Here is a 23,339-nt window from a genome sequence, read left to right as displayed (position 1 = left end):
CAATGTTCTTCTGGTGCTGCTCCCTTCACTTTGCATCAATTCACATAAGTCTTCTTAGGTTTTTTTTTTTTTTCTGAAACCTCATTTCTAATAGCGTGAGAGCATTCCATGACAATCATTTACCACAGCTTGTTCAGCCCTTCCTCAGTGGATCGGCGTCCCTTCAATTTCTTTCTTTCTTTCTTTTTTTAAACCCTTACCTTCTGTTTTAGAATCAATATTATGTATTGGTTCTAAGAGCAGAAGAGTGGTAAGGGCTAGGCAGTGGGGGTCAAGTGACTTGCCCAGGGTCACCCAGCTAGGTAGGGAGTCCCCTCAATTTCTAATTCTTTGCCACCACAAAGAGCTGCTATCAATATTTTTATACAAGAAGGTCCTTTCCCAATTTCTCTGATCACGTTGGGGTACAGACCTAGTAGTGGTATTGATGAGTATGCAAAGTTTTAGAACCTTTTGGGCATGGTTCCATATTGTTTTACAGAATGGTTGGAACAGTTCACTACTCCATCAACTGTGCATCAGCGTCTCAACTTTTCTACATCTTCCCTAGAATTTATGTGACAGAAGTTTCAAACCTACATCCTTTCTGGAATTTGAACCCAGGTCTTCCTGACTTCTTTTACAATATCCCTAATGCTTCCTCAGAGATTAAAAAAAAATGATCACATAATTTTACTTGGGATCAATGAGATCATGGCTATTAAATGTTTTTCAAACCTTAAAGCAGTTTGTAAATGGGAACTATAATAGTGAATATCGATCCTATTTCTCCTGTATACGATTTGCTTTGTATGTATTTGTTTGCACATTGTCTCCCTTATTAGATTGTGAGAACTCCTTGAGAGCAGGGACTGCCTTTCACCTCTTTTTTTGTGTCCCCAGTGTTTAGCTCAATGCCTGACCCACAGTAGGCACTTAATAAATGTTTATTGGTGAATTGATTGGTGGAAAATATGATGATGATTCCCCCCCCCCCCCCAGATCTTTGTTGACACCCATCATGCACTGGTGAAGCAGTGCCATTGCGCTTTGGACTCCCATTACTAGGCTGAGAATGATGGCGACATCTCCTTCCTTCCTTCCTTCCTAGGCCTGTCCCAGGCTCTCTATCGTCACTTCTGCACCCTTCACAACCACAGACAGAGACAGCCCATGCCAGCCTCTATGCCCGGGACCCTGCCGAATCCTACCATGCCTGGTTCTTCCGCCGTCCTGATGCCGGTGAGGATTTCTGTTTTATCGCCCTTTCTTGCTTGCCTGTCCTGTTGCCTTTACAAGTTTCCACTCTGGGATATGTACATAAAAACTTATAATATCCATGTCTACGTATAGACATATGATATAACCCGAGACCCAGGAACTTGTTTTGTTTTTTTTTCATTTTGGTATCTGTATGTCTGTATTATTGGTTTCTTTGGTGATTCTATATTTTATTTTAGGCATTTAAATACCTGATTCTGAGAAGGGGTCTCTGGGCATCACCAGACACTTTCCAGGGGGCCCAGCCCCCCCTCCCAATAAAAACTAAGCCTCTGTCCCCATCAAGGCTCTCTGACGGGACCTCGGACCCACTCTGAGAAGGCTCTAGGTGTGTTCAGAGGCCACACAGCCAGTGAGCATCAACGGGCAGATCCTTTCTTATTCCAGTTCCATCACCCTTTCCATGACACCAAAATGCCTCTCTAAACTGGCCCAAAGAAGCTGTCCTGTTCAGAATAAAAGCTCTGGGCTTCAGGCGAAGGGATCTGTCCTCCCCTCCGCTTCCTTGTGGAATCCCTAGTGCTGGGAACACCGTCCTTCATCTGTCCAAACGGGCCAACCCCGTGGTGGGAAATTGGACCATCTCAGCGTTCATTCCACTAGCCAATCAGAGGGCTTGCCATTCTCCCACACAAGCCCATCTTCTCCCCTGATCCGCCCATCCCTCTGCAGAAGCTCCCCAACCTTAGCTACCAGCAGGCAGGAGATAAAGCTCATCTCACCCCAGCTGTGGGGGCCCCTCATCTACCTACCTCATCTACCTACAGATTTACCTGGCAGGAAGCTTTAGAGACCCCAGATCATCCCCTGGCCCAGCCCCTCCTCACATTCCACTCTTCTACCCACTGCCACACACCTCCTCTGCCACCCAGTTCCCTTGTCCTCCTGGCAGGAACCAGGCACTCTCTCTCTCCCCTTTCTCTGGCCTTGCCCCATCCGTGGAAAGCTCTCCCTCCTCTGTTCCAATGGCTGACCTCTCTTTAAATCCCCACTAAATCCCCCCCCCACCCCAATAGGAAGCCTTCCAGGCCCCACTAAATTCCTCTTCCTGAACCTGAAGTCTCCCCTGGAACCCTAAGCCCCCAGAGCAGTGCTTCAGGGGTTACCTCAGGCCACCCCACTCCTGGGTTCTCCCCCATTCTCATGTAAATTGGCCAAAGAGCTGCCCAGCCTTATCCTTATAATCAGGGGGTGGGCAATGGCAGGCACCCACTGGTGTTTGGAAGAGGAGACAGCAGGCAGCCTCTGGCTGAGGCTGAGGAATAATTAACTTGCTCCCTTCAGACCCAGAAATCGTGCCTGTTTGTTAAGGGACTTACATTCCTCTCATGGGTCACCATCCACAGTTTTACTGGGTGTTAGAAAGACTTTAAAATAGGGAGTTTCAGGACTTGAGTTCCAATCTAACCCTAACTAGGTGAAAAGATGATATAATGGAAAGTTCATTTAATTCAGAGTCTGACAACCCAGGCTTCAGACCTTACTTCTGTCATTGCCTGTGTGACCTGCGAATGTAAGTCATGGAAGCTCCCTGGGCCTTGGCTCCTTCTCTGGAACATCAGAGTCCCAGAGTCCCCTTCCTTCTCTAGATCTAGGGGCTAGGACAAGCCACCATATTCTCTGAGTTTAATGTCCTCTTCTGGAGATGAGATTGCTCTGCAGTCAGCCTTCCTGGGTGCCCATTTATTTGTAAAAGGAAGGGGTTAGAGCAGAGTACCCCCCAGCCTCCCCGGGCCCTAGCTTCTTCATCTTAAAACTGAAGGGTTGGAGTAGATGACCTCCATGGTCTCATCCATCTCTAGAGCGATGTTCTTGGAGCCCTTTCCCCTCTCAGGGGCCCTTCCCATTCAAAAGCTGACCGTGGGGCAGGAAGGAATGGATGGATGGAGGGATGGATGATCGACAGTTCTCTGTGTCCTCCCTGGGGGTAGATGGGGGAAGCTAGTCAAGGCACACTTTCTTTGACATGTAATATACACACTTAGAGTAGCTAGGCCATCTCTAACATCAAACACAATTGAGTCCTCTCCTCCTTGGAAAATGGCAGTCATTTCCAGTAGCAACTTCTCTTTAGAGCTAGGCAACTCATGGGTTCTTTGTGACGTCTCTCTGAGACAGATTGACCAGCTGGGGAACTTTCTTTTCTTTTAAACCCTCCTCTTTGGTCTTAGAATCAATATTATGTATTGGTTCCAAGGCAGAAGAAACATTAAGGGTTAACAATCCAAGTTAAGTGACTGAGTCAGAATTATATCTAGGAAGTATCTGAGGTTGGATTTGAACCCAAGACCTCCTGTCTCTGGGCCTGGCTCTATCTGTAGAGCTAGCTAACTTCTCCTTCTAGTTGACTTTCTAATAGATCAAGTGGTTGGGGCAGCAGCATCTGCTCTTGGTGAACTGTCATGACTTCCAAAGTTCACCCCAGGACTGGAGAGCACCTAGAAAATTCTTCTTCATTAAGCCCTGCTGAAAAAAGCAGAGACAAGTCATCTTCCACATCCTTGGTAGTCACTGTTGACAACAACTGCTTGCCTAGTTTGGAGGCCATTTCCAAGCAAAAACGAAGCCAATGGGTCCTAGTTTCAATGCCCCCAAGAACATTTCTCCTCTTGGTGACTTTCAGTCAGGGGCTCAAGGGCCATTTATCCAGTTTGTTGTAGAAGGAATCTTTTTTCAGGCATGTCTTGGACCCAGAAGGCCATTGGGCAAAAGATTCTAGGCCTGAAGCTGGAAGGGACCTTGGAGACCCTGTGGTCCAATATCCCTATTTTACAGATTAGGAGGCAGAGGCCGAGGGAGAAGTGACTGACCACATAGGTGGTATGCCAGAGGTGAGATTTGAACCCAAGTGCTGCCTCCTAACATTTGTGCAGGACTTGGACAGGGAGGCAAAGTACTTCATGCATATTATTGCTGTGATTCTGGTGCTTCTTTCCTGTTAAAAGCCACCTCTCTTCAAGCCTTCACTCATGCTTATCACCAGTACCACTACTATTACAGGCATCACCCATCCTCACTCAAGAGACTTCCCACCCCCCTCTCTATGGCCAAAGACCACCTACTTCAGCCTTTTAAAAGGCTCCTCTATGTAAGGCTTAGGTAAAAATGGCATATAAATGGGTGAAAATAGTCATAGAAAGGCTAGTATTTGGCCCACTGCACGTGTGCATGTTATGTCTTCAATAAGATGTAAGCTCCTTAAGGGCAGGGGATGTCTTGATTTTCTCCCTGTTTCTGTAGTACCTAATAGTCATAGGTCTTTAATACATCCTGGTGGTTGATTTCCATGATGACATTGGGCTGGATGGTCTCTGGGGTTCTTTACCACTAAGTCTAAAACTCTGTGGCTATGATTCTTTAAGAACCTCAAAATGCTTCTCTGAGCATCCTTTGTGTCTTCAGAGCTCTCCCATCTTTGTTCCCTGGGTATTTCCATTCCCTCTCCCCAGAGAAAGTCTTCCCTTTAGAGTTGAGGGATATGACTGGTCCCACTTTACCACCATCCACCTGTCTCACGGACAATCAGGATTTAGAACTAGAAGATACCTTCAAGATTGTGAGAACCTCCTCATGGTACAGCGGAGGAGACTCAAGCCAGGGAGGAAAAGTGGCATGTCCCAAGTCACAAAGGTAGTAAGTAGCTGAGTTAGGATTTGAGCCCAGATCCTCAGGTTCTCCGGTACTCATTATACTATATCCTAATATCAAGTGACAAAGATAAAGATGCTTTAGAACTAAGGAGTTAAATATAAATTTAAGAAGGGAATATGCTACCCAAAGCCAACTCTGTAAATGAATTTTAACTGTATTTTCTTTGCTGTGATGACAGTCATATTTAACACATTTAAACAAGTATGATATTATAGTGAAAGTACCATGGTTTCTTTCTTCTTTTCTTCATTTTTCTCTTATTTATTTTTCTCTTTCTTTCTTTCTTTCTTTCTTTCTTTCTTTCTTTCTTTCTTTCTTTCTTTCTTTCTTTCTTTCTTTCTTTCTTTCTTTCTTTCTTTCTTTCTTTCTTCTTCTTTCTTTCTTTCTTTCTTTCTTCTTCCTTCCTTCCCTCCTCCTTCCTCCCTCCTTCCTTCTCTCTTTTTCTTTCTTTTTCCTCTTTTTCTCTTTCTTTCTTTGTTTCTTTGTTTCTTTGTTTCTTTGTTTCTTTCTTCCTTTCTTCCTTTCCTTTCCTTTCCTTTCCTTTCCTTTCCTTTCCTTTCCTTTCCTTTCCTTTCCTTTCCTTTCCTTTCCTTTCCTTTCCTTTCCTTTCCTTTCCTTTCCTTTCCTTTCCTTTCCTCTTTCCTTTTTCCTTTCCTTTCCTTTCCTTTCCTTTCCTTTCCTTTCCTTTCCTTTCCTTTCCTTTCCTTTCCTTTCCTTTCCTTTCCTTTCCTTTCCTTTCCTTTCCTTTCCTTTCCTTTCCTTTTCCTTTCCTTTCCTTTCCTTTCCTTCCTCCTTCCTTCCTTCCTTCCTTCCTTCTTCCTTCCTTCTTTCTTTCTTTCTTTCTTTCTTCTTTCTTTCTTTCTTTCTTTTCTTTCTTTTCTTCTTTTCTTTCTTTCTTTCTTTCTTTCTTTTCTTTCTTTCTTTCTTTCTTTCTTTCTTTCTTTCTTTCTTTCTTTCTTTCTTTCTTTCTTTCTTTCTTTCTTTCTTCTCTTCCATCTCTCTATCTAGAAATCAATGTGATGCAATAGAAGGAATACTGGTTTTAGAATCAGAAGACCTTAGTGGGATTCTGGTTCTGGCCCCTATGTGACTATAAGCATGATACTTCCAACTCTGAGCCCCAGTATTCTCCTCTATAAAATGTATTGATTGAACTGGATGCCCTGAAGGTCCATCTGAGTCTAAGTCTAGGAGTCTGTCAGTCAGGCATACTAATGACCACCACCACTGCCACCGCCATGACAACTAGGTTTTGTCTAGCATTTTAAGTTTTACAAAAAGCTTCATGCGTGACCTTGTACGATCTTCACAACAGCTCTGACAAGAAGAGAGCATTATGATCCCAATTTACAGCTAAGGAATTCGAGGCTGAGACAGGTTAAGTGACTTATCCTCTAGCAAATGTCTGAGGGAAAGGTTTTCCCAACTCTAAGTCAATGCTCTCTCCAGGGTGACCCGGAGCACTCTTGGTTAGGAGAGATGGGTTTAATTCCTATATCGGACTCTAGCTGAGTGGCCCTGGACAAGTCACGTCACTACTGTAGAGCTCCATCAGCCCAAAGAGGAAGGCAACAGCTGCACTCGCTGCCTCTCAGTGCTGCTGAGAAGCCTTCAAGGGCTGGAGAAAAAGGACCTCCATGATCTTCTGCCCTTCCCATCAGGAAGGCTTCTGCACAGAGGGCAAGAGGGATGGCTCCCTCTTGGGTCCAGGAACAAAGCACGCTGGACACTGAGCCTCAGGTGGGCCTTGTGCGCCATCCACCAAACAGGTTTTCTCGGCCGCAGCTCCAAGAAAGCCAGACCAGACCGGTCCGTTCAGCCGCTGGTCCAGCGGGCCGGGCTCTTCTCAGCATCCACTTTTCATTCTGGTCCTTTGCTCTCTTGCAGATGGAGAGACAGATGTCCGTGAACTCCAACATCATGGGCATGCAGGGCCCGAACCTCAACAACCCCTGCGCATCCCCCCAGGTCCAGTCAATGCACTCGGAAGCCAAGATGGTAAGTGGCGGCTCCTGCCTTGTTCTTGTGCCCTTGCTTGGCCGTGACCCGGCTCCTCTGGCTCCGTGAGTGGGGCTTTCTGTGCTGCACCCAGGAAGGGCGTTTGTCACTGGTTCTCAGGGTGGCTGTCGCCCGTGCACGGGGCGGCAGGGCGTGAAGGGGGGGATTTGGAAGGTGCCCCAGATTCGCTTCGGTGTGGATGACTTTCCTGGTTACAGACAGGATTCGGACTTTCTCCCTCATGCCAGCTCATGTCTAATGCATTTTCCACCCAAGCAAGCACTAGCTATTGTTTAAATGCGCGTAATATCACCACAAAGTGATGCATTGCATCTGGGCCCCAGCAAAGCCCTCTCAAGGTAAGTCTGTGGATCTAAGGCTGACTTTCCAGGGCCGGAGGCTCATCTTCCGCCCACCTCCTCTGCTTAACCACAAGAAGCTTGCCCGGGGGCTTCTACAATGCCCCAGAGCACTCTGGGTTGGGGGAGCCAAGGGGAACGGGATGGCGGGAATCATGTAACCTTGGAAAATTCATGCGGACATTTATTACTGGAATAAAATAAAGAAAAAAATACGGTGACAGCAATGGCAGCTTCAAGGACCAGGAATTCTGTTAGTGGGCTTGTTCCGTCCCCTGGTGCAGGCTGTGATTCTTCTATAACTCGGGAGACAGTCTTAAAGAATTGCTGAGGGGGACAGCTGGGTGGCTCAGTGCATAGAGAGCCCATCCTAGAGATGGGAGGTCCTGAGTTCCAATCTGACCTCAGACCTTTTCTAGCTGTGTGATCCTGGGCAAGTCACTCCACCTCAGTTGCCTGCCCCTTACCGCTATTCTGCCTTGGGACTAATGCTTAGAGTGTAAGACAAGCTAAGGTTTAAACAAATAAAACAGTTACTGTGATTGAGGAGTCCGGCCCACTGTGGATGGGCAGGGGTTGACTTGGCTAGGACGGCTCTCCAGCCGTCGGCTCACAGTCCTCTCCGGTTTGGGGGGGCCGCCATAGCTCATGCTCTGTTGGCTTGGCTTGGGGGAACAGAGTCCCTTCCTCAGCATGATGCAGCTTCAGATGTGGGCATTGAAAGAAGCCAAGACTGAAATGTGTGCAGCAGGCAGAGCATGGCGGGGGACTCAGAAGGCTGTAGTTTATGCGCTTTAAGGTCCGGCCATGCAGTGACGGAGTGACTGATCTGGGTACATCTGGCCCAGCGGGAATGTGTAGACTTTTTTTTTTTAACATTTCTTTGGTGAGGGGAACTACTGATAAGGAAACTCTGGCAGTGGACATGGGCGCCATCAGTACTGCTCAGGGGCTGGAGTCAAGATTTGGGTTCCAGTCTAGCCTCTGACACATACTGGATGGGTAGCCATGGGAAGATGGAGTAACCATTCTAAGTCTTGACTTCCCCTCCTGTAAAATAACAGGAAGGACATGGGGACTCTAAAGCCATGATCTGATGAAGACCCGGGTTCAAATCTGGCCTCTGATCCATACCTGCCATGTAATAACAGGTCAAGTCTAGGTGCCGCAGGCAGTCCACTCCCTCAGATTTTAGGGATAAGACGTGACACAGAGATTCTCCCGGGCTCGATCCATGCAATTCATTGGGTGATCATTTCCTGCTTTTATAGTAGACATCCTTAAAGGTGTTTATGCAGCAGTTTTCTGATGGTTTTACTCAATCATTTCTCTAAGCACAGGATTCCAGCATCCCACCTTTGCATCGCTGGGAAGATAGGAGTGAGTTATCCCTAGATATGTGGCTGGTCGAGTCTGAAGCTTTTAATGGTCATTCATGGTCCTTATTCAGCCTATGTCACCCACAAGGACTCCCCTGGATATTCAGGCAGGCAAGTGAGAGGATGGATGAGGAAATCCCAGATTTGTTAGCTCCCAGCCTGAACAAGCATTTGTTTATTGAGTAGCCCATTGGCTCAAAGTGTTGAAAAAACTCAGAATGCTGGAGACCTTAGGCAAATAATGATTTCTGGTCAAGAGGTCTCTCCCTACTGTGCCACACAGTCATGGTGACATGCCAGATGGCCCCAGTGCCTGCTATAGAGCTGGGTAGAGCTTTATGAAATGGGCAAATGTTTGTTCAGCCTGTCACCCAGAGCCAAACCAAATACTTGTTGGCAGTCAAGTTCAAGTTGGCATCTATTTTGGAGACCAAACTAATAGTTTGCCCTTTCTCTTCTCTCTCTCTCTCTCTCTCTCTCTCTCTCTCTCTCTCTCTCTCTCTCTCTCTCTCTCTCTCTCTCTCTCTCTCTCTCTCTCTCTCTCTCTCTCCCCTTTCTCCCTCTCCCTCTCCCTCTCTCTCTCCCTCCCTCCCTCTCTCTCTGTCTCTCTGTCTCTCTCTGTCTCTCTCCCCCCTCCATCCCTCTCCCCCCCTCTCCCTCCATCCCTCCCTCCTCTCTCTCTATCTCTCCCTCTCTCTGTGTGTGTCTCTGTGTGTCTCTCTGTCACTCTCCCTCTCCCTCTCCCTCTCTTCTCTCTCCCTCCCTCCCTCTCTCTCTGTCTGTCTCTCTCCCCCCCCTCCATCCCTCTCCCTCCTCTCTCTCTATCTCTCCCTCCCTCCCTCTCTCTCTCTGTGTCTCTCTGTCTCTGTCTCTCTCTCCCTCTCTGTCTCTCTCTCTCTCTCTCCCCCTCTCTCTCCCCCACTTTCTCTGGAAAAAATGGAACAGTGAGAGCATTCAAGGAAAAAATGTATTTACATTTGTGTTATTGTTATGATACAATTTTGCAGGTTGGACAATTTCTGGTTCTTCTAATTGGAATTGAGAGCTCTATCAGGAAAGTGGCTCCCCTTGAGAAAGAGCTAGCCTGTCCCCTCTCCCATCCAGCTAATGAACAGCTGCCGAATGGATATTCCTAAAGCCCAGATCTGATCATGGCACTCCAACTCCTGTCTTTGATGTGTGAAGCTCTTCAAAGCCTCTCACTACCCAATTTTCCCAGACTGATTTCATATATCATCTCCTTCATGCATGTCACCGAGGTCTCTATATTCTCCCCAACTCATCACGTCATTCACCATTTCTGTGTGTCTGCAGAGGCTGACCCTGAAACTTGTGCTCTCACCGTTCCAATTAGTCCTATTTACTCTCTCTATCTCTGTCTGTCTCTCTGTCTCCACACACACACACACACACACACACACACACACACACACACACACACACACACACACAACTTACTTTCTTGTGTAATTGTTGCTGTGCTCAATAGAACTTAAGCTCTCTGAAGGCAAATCATGTTTCTTCGTTGAGCACCAAGTGCAGTAGGTACATGGGAGCCCTCAGGAAGTGCTCATTGGCCCGGGCAAACTTCAGATGACTTTAGACTCTCTGGGGGATGACCGAACGGCGAGCCTTTTTGCCCTCTCAGCTCTCTGGTTTCTTCTTGCTTTGTCCCAGACAGTTTCTGCCTCTCAAGCCCACCCCTTGTTCTTCTTACCAGCGAAGAGAAGAGCTCCGCCAAAGCACACCTCCATATTCTTTATGTGTATGGGGCGAGGGCAGCATTACTCTCTTCTGATGATATATAATAGCAGACCCCCATACATAAATAAATTCACATCTAGTATTTCAACTCAATTCAATAAGTGGTTCTCCAGTGCTTAAATTCTGGGCCAAGAAGCTCTGTATTGGGAGCTGGGGATACAGAGGGAAAACAAAACAAATTCTGCCCTGCCCTCAAGTTGCTTATATTCCAGCAGGGAGAACACAAAATGTACCAAAGAAGATGATGCAAAGGTATTGCAAAGTACATACAAAGTAATTTCTTTTTTTTTTTTTTAACTTTCTTGGAATTAATACTGAATGCTGGCTCCAAGACAGATCAGGCTAGGCAATGGGGGTTAAGTGACTTGCCCAGGGTCACCCAGCTGGGAAGTGTCTGAAGCCAGATTTGAACCCAGGACCTCCCATCTCTAGGCGTGGTTCTCCATCCACTGAACCATCCAGCTGCCCCTCATACAAAGTAATTTTAAGAAATAGGGCATGATAACAATGGGGTTTGAGGGGGGGAGGTAGGGAAGAATCTGGAAAGATTACTTGTAAGAAATGATAAAAAGGTGAAAAAAGGTACTAGCCATGGAGATATGCATTATTGGGCTACTTAGTAAATGGTCATGAAATGCACTTTTTTCAGCTTAGACAAGAGACTGAAGCACCAGTCACACAAGACTCGTAAGTGCTCTTCCAATTGAACTCAACAGACAGGGAGTCCAGTGTCCTCACTGCTCTGCACCTCTAGCATTTCAAGAGGACCAACAAAGAGCTAGAAGCCTGGGAAGCTTTTCTTGACAATCATGACGTGTCGTCACTTTATTAAGAATGGAAGCCAACAGTGTATTGAGAGCCAGGCCTAGAGATGGGAGGTCCTAGGTTCAAATCTAACCTCAGACACTTCCCAGTGTGACCCTGGGCAAGTCACTTGACCCCCATGGCCTAGCCCTTACCACTCTTCTGCCTTGGAGCCAATACACAGAATTGATTCTAAGATGGAAGGTGAGGGTTTTAATAAAAAAAAAAAAGAGTGGAATCCAATATTGAAGGGGTTATTTTACTTACATCGTAGAGAAATCCTCCAGCCCAGGGAGAAGGCAGATTTTCATCCTCCTCTTCCAACTATCACCTATTCACTTGTTAATATGGAGGCTCCTATGCTCTAGGTTACTATGGAGGTTTTCACATGGCACCCTAAATTACTCCCCTGGGTTCTGCCCAAGATGGCTGGCATCCAAAGACATTGGCTAATGAGTTTCTTGACCATGGGAAGGTATACCGACCATCCTGTCCACCATTGACACTATATATACATATATATTGGTCATAGGTTCTTAATTGGGGATCCATGAATTTATATGTATATAATATATTAAAATTTATAATTTTAATATAATTTCTATATTTCATAGTAAAATATTTTATATTTAAAATCTATTTTATATTTTATTATATATTTTGTAATATATAATAAATATGTTTATACACATAATTTATATAGAAAATTGTTAAAGTTATTATATAATTGCATAATAAATATATTAATATAAAATATATTTATTTAAAATAATTTATATAAAATTACATTAAATTATTCTGTAATTATATAATATATTCTTATAAAATATATTATATAAAATAAGTATATTTTATATAATACAAAATTAAAATATATTCTAAAATATATTTTAAATTTTATATAAAATATATCCTAAAAATATGTATTTATATAAACTATATTTCAAATCAATCTTTTCCTTTAAAATTCATTTTATTCTTTGCATTTAAAAACATTCTTCTGCATAGGAGTCCATGGATCTCACTAGACTTCTAAGGGGTCCATGACACCAAAATGGTGAGGAACCCTTACTCCCAATGGAAATTGAGCAGTCAGTACCCTTAATTACTTAAAAACATGATTCTGAAAAGGCATCCATAGACTTCATTAGTTTGTCAAAAGGGCTCCACGCCCCCCCCCAAAAGGGAAGACCCCCTCCTCTAGGTGAAATAATCACCAAGCATTTATGGAGCCCCTCTTAGGTCCCCAACACCATGCTAGGCACTGGGTTACAAAGGCAAATGTGAAAATCTTGGATTTGGTGAAGGTTGCATTTTATTGGATGAAATAAACATGTTGTTGTTGACCCTGGAATAGACCAGACAGGAAACAGCCCTGCCCTCAAGGGCTTACACTCTACCTGGGCAACATCTTTGCTTTTGTTGGTCTATACATAAAGACTAAGAAGGTTCTCCATTCTCCTCCTGCTGCTCAGGGAGCGCCCAGTACTTGTTACCCGCCAACCCTGAACTATTTCAGAGGAGCTTTGGGGCTCAGATGAAAGGTTTTTGTGGCACACAAAGTATTGTTTTTAGGTCCAGGAGAAAAGAAAGAAAAAAAATCCTTCCATGATTTGAATGTCAGCGAGAGCCTGCCCAGGTTTCTTTTCACTCTGCCCTTTGTTATTCTATCCCTAATTCTCTTCCTGTGTAAGACAGAAATGGATTCCAGACTTCCACCCCAACCCTTCATTTCATTATTTTCAAGGCCTTTTCCCAGGGTCACACATGGGCTATTGGGAAGAGGGCCTTTGGGATGGCCCTTTCCCAGAAGGGAGGAGTCAGAAGAAAGGTTCAGGGAGTGTTGCCCACCCAGCACCATGGGGCGTCCCTTCAGCCCAGGAAAAAGCAGAAAATCAGCCTGTCTCTTGGTCGCCTCTTAAAGGTGCAGCCTTTGATAAAAGGCTCTTCTCAGATATCCTGTCTCTGAAGCTGCTTTGTCTGGGACTGGTGGTGTTCTGTTACAGGATCCACAAATCTTACATGTCTCCTGAATCAACGAATTATATTCCAAGCTACAGTAAAAAAGAAAAAAGTTCAGAGGATCATAGACAGGCAGATTAGAGGTCATTGAGGCCAGTCCCCTCTCTTTTTTTAAAAAACCCTCACCTAGAATCAGTTCTATGTATTGGTTCCAAGGCAGAAGAGTGGTTAGGTCTAGATAATGGGGTTAAGTGACTTGCCCAGGGTCACACAGTTAAGAAGGGTCTGAGCCCATATTTTGAACCCAGGACCTCCCATCTCAATCCACTGAGCCACTTAACTGTCCCTCACCAACCCCTTCTTTTTACAGTGGAGGCATCAGCCTCCAGAGAAGTAGGTCATTTGTCCAGCAGCCATAGGAATATGTAGTAAGGTAGGATTTGATCCCAGGTTTCCTTGACTCCAAATCCTGAATATGTGGGGCATCCTCCCCACACTGGAATCCGTGAGTATTGTCTCTCAGTGGTCTTCATCTACTCTAGACAAATCAATAGGAACTGGTTATGTGTGGGCTCCTAAAGCCTAAAATGTCTGTCATATCTTTCACAAACAGACAGACAAGCCTCAAACTAAGCGGACTTCTTAATCACTGAAATAAGTAGATGAAGAAATCTCTAAATTAGTCAGCTTCAGAGCTGCCTTGAGCCTCTGAGAGACTTGGACCCTCCAAATACTAGGGCCTGCGCTTCCCAAGATTGAGCCGTGTATTAGGTGAGGACAGGCTTCCTAAGATGAAATTCTATTTGGTACCTGACCTACATTTTGGGGCACATGGGTGGCACGATGGATAGAGTACCAGGTCCTGAGTTCAAATTCAACTTGGCACTTCCTAGCTGTGTGAGTCAATTAATCCCCATTGCTACTCTCCTGCCTTGGAACCAATATGCAGTATTGATTCTAACATAGAAGGTAATTCAAAAATCATTGTACAATCAAATAGCCAAAAGGCAGACATGAGGAGGAAAGACTTCACAGAAGGCTCTAGACTAGGCAGATCCCTACAGAAAGTAGCTGCCTGTGGGAAGTAACTGAGTGCTTTGGGGCCATTTTTAGAGTGCCTACAAGCCATCTGCCATTGTTCTTGAAGGGAAGAGAAATCTGCTTTGTGTTTGCTTGTTTGTTTGTTTGTTTGTTTGTTTGTTTGTTTGTTTTAGAAAGTAGAAGTCAGAGTAGAGCTTCTCTCCTAAGAGAAGTGAATTGTAAATACAGAAATATTATATGTAAATATAACTAAATAATAGTTTATTTTAAGATAAGGGAAGGAAGGGAATTGGGAAGATTTGTCTAAAAGCTATAAATACCCCCCCAATCAAGCTGATAATCCCCACTATTGAATACTTCTCTACCTACAACTAGCTAAATTAAGCCCCCTGAGTCAATCTACAGAGGTGGTGAGGCATTGAAGGCCGCAGGGACAGGCTCAAAGGAAAGAGTCTCCCCGACAGCTGGCCCTTGGGTAGACGCCTTGAGCAGCTCTTTTGGAAGCCACTCTATCAGCCACAAGATACACACTCAGGGACACAGGAACCAGCCGTTGGATAAGGGATGCAGTCACAAGAGAGGGACACTCGTCCAACTCACGAGGTCCACCCAAGCGCTAGACTCGCTGTCACCAGTCCAAAGCCAAGCTCTGTCACTCTCCCAGAATTCTGGATCCTTGCTCTTTGCCTGGCAGGATCTCCTGCTCCTGCTTTCCTTATCACAATACCAAGTGAATTTTTCTTCAATCAATGTGTGGGACCAGAACCAGAACCAAAGTGGAATTGCTGGGGCTTTTTCTCATGCTTTCTCCCTGAGGCAATCCTCTGTCCCATAGTCCTGGGCAGCACAGGACTGAAGTGGGGTGATCTGCACTCAAGACCTGAGGTTGCTAGATTCAATGCAGGGGGCTGGGTTTAAAGCCTAACAGGGTCCACGCATCACTGGCCCCAGGATGATTGCCTCTGACCAAGCTCCTCACTGTGTCCTGTCTATGCCTAAATCCCTCCCCAGGCACTAGAATACCCAGGAGACATAGTACGTCTTATGTCTATGCTCTGACTTTCAGTGTCTTATACAGAGCAGGAACTGAGCAACTCATTGTTATTGAATAATAGCAATACAGCTATTCATATTAATAATACTAGTTAATAATGAATTGTTTACTGAATGAGTGAATGCGAATAAACTTATATGAAAGGGCAGATAAATTCATAGAATTCTGACCTGAGAGAAACTGCAGAAATCATGTTGTCTGTGGCCGCCACCCATCCACCCATTTATCTTTTTATGTTTATTTTTTGGATCCTGTCCTCCTTCTCTCCCCTGGGCTAAAAGCATAATGGTCACTCCTAGGCCTGATCCCACTGTAGATTCCACATGGGAGCTTTAACCTGTTCTGTTTTCAAACCTGGGCTAGCTTGAGCCTTCTTACTCAACCTGGTGGTCCTCCTCTCCCTGGAGTCCCCATATTAGCCCTAGTCTTTGTGTGGACCCCCAATCAGCTTAGCCGGGGTAAGTCAGAACCCCAAACTCAATCTTGCCAACACCCAGAGTCTCCCAGGAGCCAGAATACTTGGCTGCACCGCCATTGCAGAGGAAGAAACCAAGAAGTGAAATACCTTTTCCAAGATCACACTAACTGGGATCACAAACATTTAGTGAGCATCTGCTGGGTACCAGCCATTGGGAAGCACCAGGGCTAGACAAAAGCAAACCAAAGTAAAATAGTTTTGCCCTTCAAGGTTATAATCTAGTTGGGAGTGACAATAAATTAATGTGTGTGTGTGTGTGTGTGTGTGTGTGTGTGTGTGTGAACACTAAACAAAAAGAGACAAGCTGACTTGGGGGGGGAGACTCTAGCAAGGAGGATCAGGCAAGACTTCCGGGAGCTTGAGTTAATATAGATTCTAAGAAGTGGAGGTGAGGCTTAGCCATTTTGGAAAATGGCGGCATGGTTCTGGGTAATTCCTAGCAACCGCTAATGTTCTATGATGCTTAGCCCAAATCTAGGATTTCATGAATGTGAGGAGCTTAACCTTTTACAGCAGGATGTAGTGGAAAGAGCATTGACTCTTTAGTCAGGGAACAGGGGTTCAAACCTCGACCCAAATGCTACCTTTGTGACTGGCCAAGACATTCAAACTTCCTGGACTTCAGTTTTTGCTCAGGAAAATGGAGACAGGGTAGATGTGTTGGCTTCTGAGGTTCATTTCTCTTGGAATCCCATGATGCTATGATCCTGAAGTGATCTTACCCAGGCTATTTGGGATCTGTGTTATGTTAGTAAGAAAAATTAAAAACGGCACACTACTAACAAAAATGCCTCTATTCTGCTGGGTGTTGAAATGTTTTCCTCCTTCACTCCCCCTGTTTTTCCCTTCCTCCCCTAAACTCTACTCCAACTGCCTCCACCCAAGTCTCCCTCACATACACACACTCCAACCTACCCAATGTTTTCTCCCAGGGTTGATTGTCTTTGCAGTTACCTCTCTCTGTCTCTCTTTTTCTCTGTCTCTCTGTCTCTCTGTCTCTGTCTCTCTGTCTCTCTGTCTCTCTGTCTCTCTGTCTCTCTCTCTGTCTCTCTCTCTCTCTCTCTCTCTCTCTCTCTCTCTCTCTCTCTCTCTCTGTCTCTCTTTCTCTCTCTCTCTCTGACTCTCTCTTTCTCCCCCCAATCTTTCCTTCTCCATTTCTCCCTTCCCCCTTCCCTCCCTCATTATTCTTTTCCTGTTTCTCTATTTCTTCTCTCTCATTACTGCTTTCTTTGTCTCCCTCATCCTCTCTTCTTTTCCTCTATATGTCTGTCTCTCTTTTCTCTATCTCTCTGTCTCTCCTTCCTTCCCTCTGCCTCCCCCCTTCCTGCCCTCTCTATTCTTTTCCTGTTTCTCTATCTCCTCTCTCTCATCATCGATTTCTTTGCCTCCCTCATTCTGCCTTCTCTTCCTCTATCTGTGTCTGTCTGTCCTATCTCTTCCCTCTGCCTCTCTCTCTCTCCCCCCCCCTCTTTCTCCTCTCTGCGTGTGTCTGTCTCTATCTCTGTGTCTCTGCCTCTCTCTCTTCCTGTGTCCACTCCTGTTTTGGGTAACCATAGCAATAAGAGAAACACAGTCCCAAGCCACGCTCGCAGCCTCTATCATGTAGCTCAGCACACACATTCCTGGGTCTTGTTTTCATGTTTGTTTAACGTTCCTAAAGCCCTAAATCAGATGCATCTGAGCAAGTACCGCGGAGACAGTTGGACTGAAAATCCATCCTTCCCGGCTCGCTCGCAGAGTCTCCTTTGGGCATGCGCTCTTTGGGGAGGGGGGTGAGTTCGGGGGCGCTCGCATGTGGGGGTCCTCACATCCCTGACTGCTGTGGGCCCGGGCACGAATAATCCCAGGCGGCAGTGGGGCCCCGGGGAGAAGAGCCCCTCCCGGCGGTTGTGTTTCAGGCGGTTCTATTCTGCGCTGATCGATTTCAGGCTTTTGCTTGGCATTTCGACAGCTTCGCACTTTCCAAGATTTTTGCCAGAGCAGAATCATGAGGTCTGGCTTTGCTCGGGAGGATGGCCCCAGCCCGGCTTGGCTTTCGTGTGGGAGGCCCCGGGAGGTCTCCTCCCGGAGCCGATGCCCTTGGACAGGACCAGGGCAGAGAAGGCGGCTCTGCAACTCCAGGTTTCGGGCTTTCTCCTCCGGGGAAATAAGGCAGGACAGGGCTTGGTACTTCGCTTCATCATTTTCATCGAAACTTGTCTAGGTTTCCCCCCCTTTCTTTCTTTTCTGTCAGGTTTAAAACCCAGCAGCAAGCAAGGTCCCGTATCAGAGATTTTTCCAACGAAAGGGGACTTTTGAGATCAGTCACTGCCAACCTCCTCATTGTATGGATGTCAGATTGATTCTAGAAACTTTAACTGCAAAGGATCACTGGCCTTTTTGTTTGTTGGTTGGTTGGTTTAATTTCTATCCAGCCTTGTGATTTCATTAGTGTAAGGAACTTCTGGTGTGAATGAGTGACTCCTGGGTAACTTCTAACCTTAGAAATTTTCCTGGGATGACTTTTCTTTGATCAGAATCAGGAGGTGTCAGAGACAGAACTCGAACTCAGATCTTCCTGAGTCTAAGGCCCTCATCTACTGCATTATTGCTGTCTCTCCTTTAACTTCCATTTCATATGATTGATTGTCAAATGGCAGATCATACTTTAAAATGCCAATTAAAAATTCATCAAATCTTTTTTTAACGAGCATTTTGCAATATTTGTTTTAACATGACTGTCATCCCCTGACTCAATAAACTCCAGTGGCTCCCTATTACTTTTTTTTTTTAACCCTTACCTTCTACTTTAGAATCAATACTGTGTATTGGTTCCAAGGTAGAAGAACAGAAAGGGCTAGGCAATGGGGATCAAGTGACTTGTCCAGGATCACACAACTAGCAGGTAGCTGAGGCCAAATTTGAACCCAGGACCTCCCACCATCTCTAGGCTTGGCTCTCAATACACTGAACCATCTGACTACCCCATCCTATTATTTCTAGTAGTTAATAAACTATATACTCTTCTATTTGTCATTTAAAGACCTTTGAATTCTGGTCCCATGCTGTCTTTCCAGCCTTATTGCCTGTTACCTGCCTCTGAAGGGAAGTAAAATTTCAGTCAGCTAAATTTACCATTTTGTTGTTATTTGTGGCACTAAATCTCTTCCTTCCATGTGTTTGCACTTTCTAGTCCTTATGCATAGGATGCCCTCCCTCATCACCTCTGGCTTTCTCAGGAACTCTTATTTTCTTAAAGACTCAATTAAGTGCTACCTTTTTCAGATAGCCTTTCTTACTCTACTCCCCCTCCCACCTTTACCCCAAAGCAGATTGTGACTCTTTTGAAAATACCTTTTTATCTCTGTTGTCTTCATTGGTTCGACTGCAAGTCCCTTGAGGATGGGTGTTGTTTCATTTTTGTATTTGTGTTCCTAATGCATCGCACTGTGCTTGAAATCCAACAACCAGATATCTGAAAAGCAAACCCTGTTGGCCTCAGTTTCCTCATCTATAAAATAAAAGGAAATGGCAAAGTCCTCTAGAGTCCATGCCATGAAAATCCCAGCTGGGATTGTGAAGAGTGATTAACAGTCATCTGTTTTATTGACCTTTTTCCCATCACTTTTTAGTCTGACAATGAACAAAACCATATAAATCAAACCTTGGTTTGTTGCCCTTGATGATTTCCGAGGTGAAAATGCTCAGTGTTTAACAATTGGCCTTGTATTCCCAGAGAATGAAAGTGAAGCCAATTGGGGCACCTGGGGATGATAGAAAGAGCACTGAGCTTGGGAATCCCAGGATGGAAAATTCCAGCCCTAGGTCTACCACACAGGTCACCTGTGTGACCCGAGACGAGTCCCTTTCTCTATCTGGACCTCAGTTTCCTCACCTGTAAAATAAGAAGTTTTGTCTTTATTGTTGTTTGGTTGCTTCAGTTGTGTCTGAGGCAGAGCCTGGCCATGCCACTGTCCTGGGGGCCACCTTGATAGGGGACTTCCCAATAACCAGTTGCCTAAGGTGTTTCTTGGATGGGGCTCAGGACAGAACCTGCTTCTACCAAATCACATTCTTTAATAGAGAAGGACGTGGGAATCTAGCATCCAGTGTGTTATCTGGAAGGAATTAAGGACTATAAAACCAGAGCACTCAGAAGCCTTAAAGATTATTTGATCCAACCTTTCCATTTTCCAGATGAATAAACTGAGGCCCAGTCACAGGATCATAGGTTTAGAGAAGGAAGGGAGGGGCCTTAGAAACCTTCTAGTTCAATCCTTTTACAGATAAAAATTTGAGTCCTAGAGAGAGGAGAATGTTTGCTGAAAGTTGCCTGGGTAGGAAGAAGCCGAGATGAGCTTGGAGCCCAGATCTTGGAGTCTTTTAGATAGTCATAGATCAAGGGCTGTGGGAGGTTGGGGGAACAACAAGTGAAGGGTAAAGGCCACCTCGTCCAAAGCACTGATTTTACAAAGGAGGAAACTGAGACCCACCAAGGTGAAGTGATTTGTCTTAAGTTAGTAAGTGGCTGGACTCTTCCTGCACTTACCTAGTGCAGAAAAGGATAAGAATCAGGCTTCCAGTTGTACTTCCTCTATGGGAAATAGCCTAAAAGTCCAGTGGAGTACTTTGGCTCTCTGTTGAAACAGTTAATTCATTAAAATGCATAAAATTGAAAATCAAATGAATTTAAACCACACTTAAATGGTAAAGAAAGCCTGTTTCCATTTAAAGGAAGGACTGTAGAAGCTAGTATAACTTGTCTGCATTCTGGTCCTAAGAATAACTAGATAGAATAGAAAAGGCATGCAATGGCTTCCATCCACTTAAATTTTTTTATTTAAAAAAAAAAGACCCCTTTCCTTCCATCTTAGAATCAATACTGTATATCGGTTTCAAGGCAGAAGAGCAGTAAAGGCTAGTAATGGAGATTAAGTGACTTGCCCAGGATCAAACAGCCAGGATGTGTCTAAGGTCATCTCTAGACCTGGTACTCTATCCACTGAGCATCTAGCTGCCCCTCTTCCTCTTTTTCATCTTCCTTTTCTTCCTCCTTCTTCCTCCTCTTCCTCCTCTAATCTTCTTCCTCTTCCTCCTCCTTCCTCCCTTTTTCATTTGGGGAAATTGAAACTATGGAGAGTTCAGAGACTTGCCCACCCACAGCTAATAAGCTTCCATGGCAGAATTTGAACCATTCAGGGCTTCCTGGCTTCTAGTCCAGATATCTGGCCAGTGTTTCACCACCACCAATATTTCACTATGGCTTCCACCAATATTTTGAGAAGTATTCTTGTATGTTAGAGGCTTTTACTTCATGTCTGTGAGAATGTGAAATGCCTTCCGTGCCGACTGTCCTGAAGGGCCCAGATCTTCTCCCAAGAGGTTTGATGGGCCCATCTTTAAATATGCCTTCAAGCCTAGAACCTGAAATAGACATTTCCTAGACCTGGGCAAATTATTTCAAATTATCCAAATGTTTTTAATATGTCTGGCTCTGACAGAACTCCACTGTGTGCTGAAGAGTGACACCGGCCATGACATGCCAGCTCTCTGCATTGCTTTTTTCCAAAATAGCCAGCATCACTTTTGGGCCAGACATGAGCCTCCCACATACCCACTGGGGAGTCCGGACTCTGTGGGGGGGTGAGGCTAGGGGTGGGGGTGGAACCCAAAGAGACAGCTGCCCCCCCATCCCATGTGTGATTGAGAACGAGCTTTATTCTGGCTGCCAGCAAACCGAGCCCAACATCCATGCCCGAGATAACAGAGTGTGAAGGCCCCATCGCTCTCGGGGCTGATGAATGTGTCCAGCTGTTCTCTGGGCTGTTGGGGGATGGGGGATTAAGGGGAAGGGAGTCAGGGAAGAACATGAGATTGCTCTAAGGGACATGTTTTTCTCATTCTGTCACTGCAACCACTGACATCGCCTGAGAATTTTCTTAAGAGCTAGTCTTATCAGACTCCTGTGTTAATGATCAATTGCCAATAATACCAATAAGAAGAATAGCTCACTATGGTTTTCAAAGAACTTCATCAATATCATCTCATTTAATCCTCAAAACAATCCTGGGAGGTAAATGCTATTATTAGCCCCATTTTACTGATGAAGAAAATTCAGACTCAGAAAGATTAGCTCAAGTTCTCAGGGTCACAGAGCTAGAGAGGCTTCAATCCCTGATCTTCCAAACTTAAGTCCAGCTATCCAGCTTGCCAGTTTCCTCTCCTCCCCCTCTCGCTCTTTCCCTCTCTTTCTCTCTCCCTTCCTCTCTCTCCCCTCCCTCTTTCCCCCTTTCTCCCTCTCCCCATTTATCTCTCTTCCCTATTCCTTCCCCCTCCTTCCCTCTTTTTCTCTCTCCCTCCTTCCCCCTTTCTCTCCCTCCACCCCCTTTCTTCTCCCCCTACCTCTTTCTTTGTGTGACATTTGGCAAGTCACCAAAATCCTTTCAGCCTCAGTTGCTTCCCTTGAAAAACAAGGGAGTTGACCTAGATGATCACCAAGGCAGCTTCTATGACTTCTAGTCCCACGCCCAATTCTAAGTCTATGATTTTAATGTTTGATTTATGCCTATGGATTTTACTGTTGCAGAAAACTCTTAGTGAGGAAACCCCACCTTGAATGGTAGACTTCTTCAGGGTCTCCTTGGCAGACAGTCAGGGAGTCAGACACAGGGGGAATTTCCTTCTTGTCCAGGAACTACAAGACCCAAATCTTCTGAACAAACTGGGAAAGGGAAGTGGGAGGACAGTGACCATACAGGATCAATCTCTGCACACTGTTACCTACTACCCACCAAGAGACTGCCCTTCGAGTCAGGAGGAACTGAGTTCAAGTGTGCCTCTAATAAGGTACTGGCTGGATGATACTGAGAACTCACTTAATCTCTAGTGGCTCTGGCAACTCTTTAGGACAGTTGAAGAGAACGTATCAGTCTGATAGAGGGAGGTTCCTCACCTGGGCATTTCCTATGCCAATTAAACCCCAAGCCCAGACCATCTTCCCTCTCCCCCCCCCAGTTAGATAGTTTTTCGAGCTGAAAGGAACCCTAGAGATGCACTTCATTTCACTTATAGGAAGTCACTGGTAAAGAGAGTGGAGACTTGGGGGAGTCTGGAGCAGTAAGTGTTACTCATTCCATCATGGCTTTAGGACTGAAAGAAGGTGAGAGAGTCAGGAAAGGTGGAGGGCAGCTGGCAGGGGCACACCTGGGAGGGCTTGCGATGGCAGGTCATATGACCTATTCGCCCATCAGGACATCGGGGACCCCCGGCAGACCTGAACTGGTTAAGTGGGGTCAGCAGCCAGTTGCTGGGGAAGTCCCATGATTGAGAAGAAGCCCGAGTAGAAAATAGCCAAGATGGAGTGCGAAGTATCGAAGTATCGTCAGGGCTGGCTAGATAGAACAAAAGTTACTATGTAAAGGATTTAAATTTGGTGTCAGATCATTGGAGCTGTCCAACAGCGCGATGAGCCCTGGACCCGGTCGTGGGGTCTCCTTCATCGGAGGTCATTTAGCAAAGCCTGGTAGAGGGGGATTCTGGGGCAGAAGCACCAGTGGCTGGCCCTTCCAACGCTGACATTCTGGGGTCTGCCATTTCCAAGGAGTTCCGCC

At 45.4% G+C, this 23,339-nt stretch overlaps 1 protein-coding gene and 1 long non-coding RNA gene across 2 annotated transcripts in view; one reads left to right on the top strand and one right to left on the bottom strand.

Annotated features, from left to right (window-relative positions):
* Positions 1-23,339, top strand: part of CREB5 (cAMP responsive element binding protein 5) — a 486,453-nt gene that overhangs the window by 364,802 nt on the left and 98,312 nt on the right. Inside the window, 3 exon segments of the mRNA XM_007505268.2 lie at positions 1,091-1,124; positions 1,126-1,221; positions 6,799-6,909. Of these exon segments, the coding sequence (XP_007505330.1) occupies positions 1,091-1,124; positions 1,126-1,221; positions 6,799-6,909 (241 nt within the window).
* Positions 12,513-17,589, bottom strand: LOC103098777 (uncharacterized). The gene is made up of 3 exons (XR_473668.3): positions 17,440-17,589; positions 16,335-16,488; positions 12,513-13,269 (listed from the first exon to the last, which is right to left on the bottom strand). It is a non-coding gene; the product is annotated as an uncharacterized LOC103098777 (long non-coding RNA).

The sequence above is a fragment of the Monodelphis domestica genome, chromosome 5 (genome assembly GCF_027887165.1).
Source record: "Monodelphis domestica isolate mMonDom1 chromosome 5, mMonDom1.pri, whole genome shotgun sequence".
Taxonomy (NCBI): Eukaryota; Metazoa; Chordata; class Mammalia; order Didelphimorphia; family Didelphidae; genus Monodelphis; species Monodelphis domestica.
Note: the sequence above shows the minus strand (reverse complement) of the source record. Positions and strands in the feature narration are given on the sequence as shown.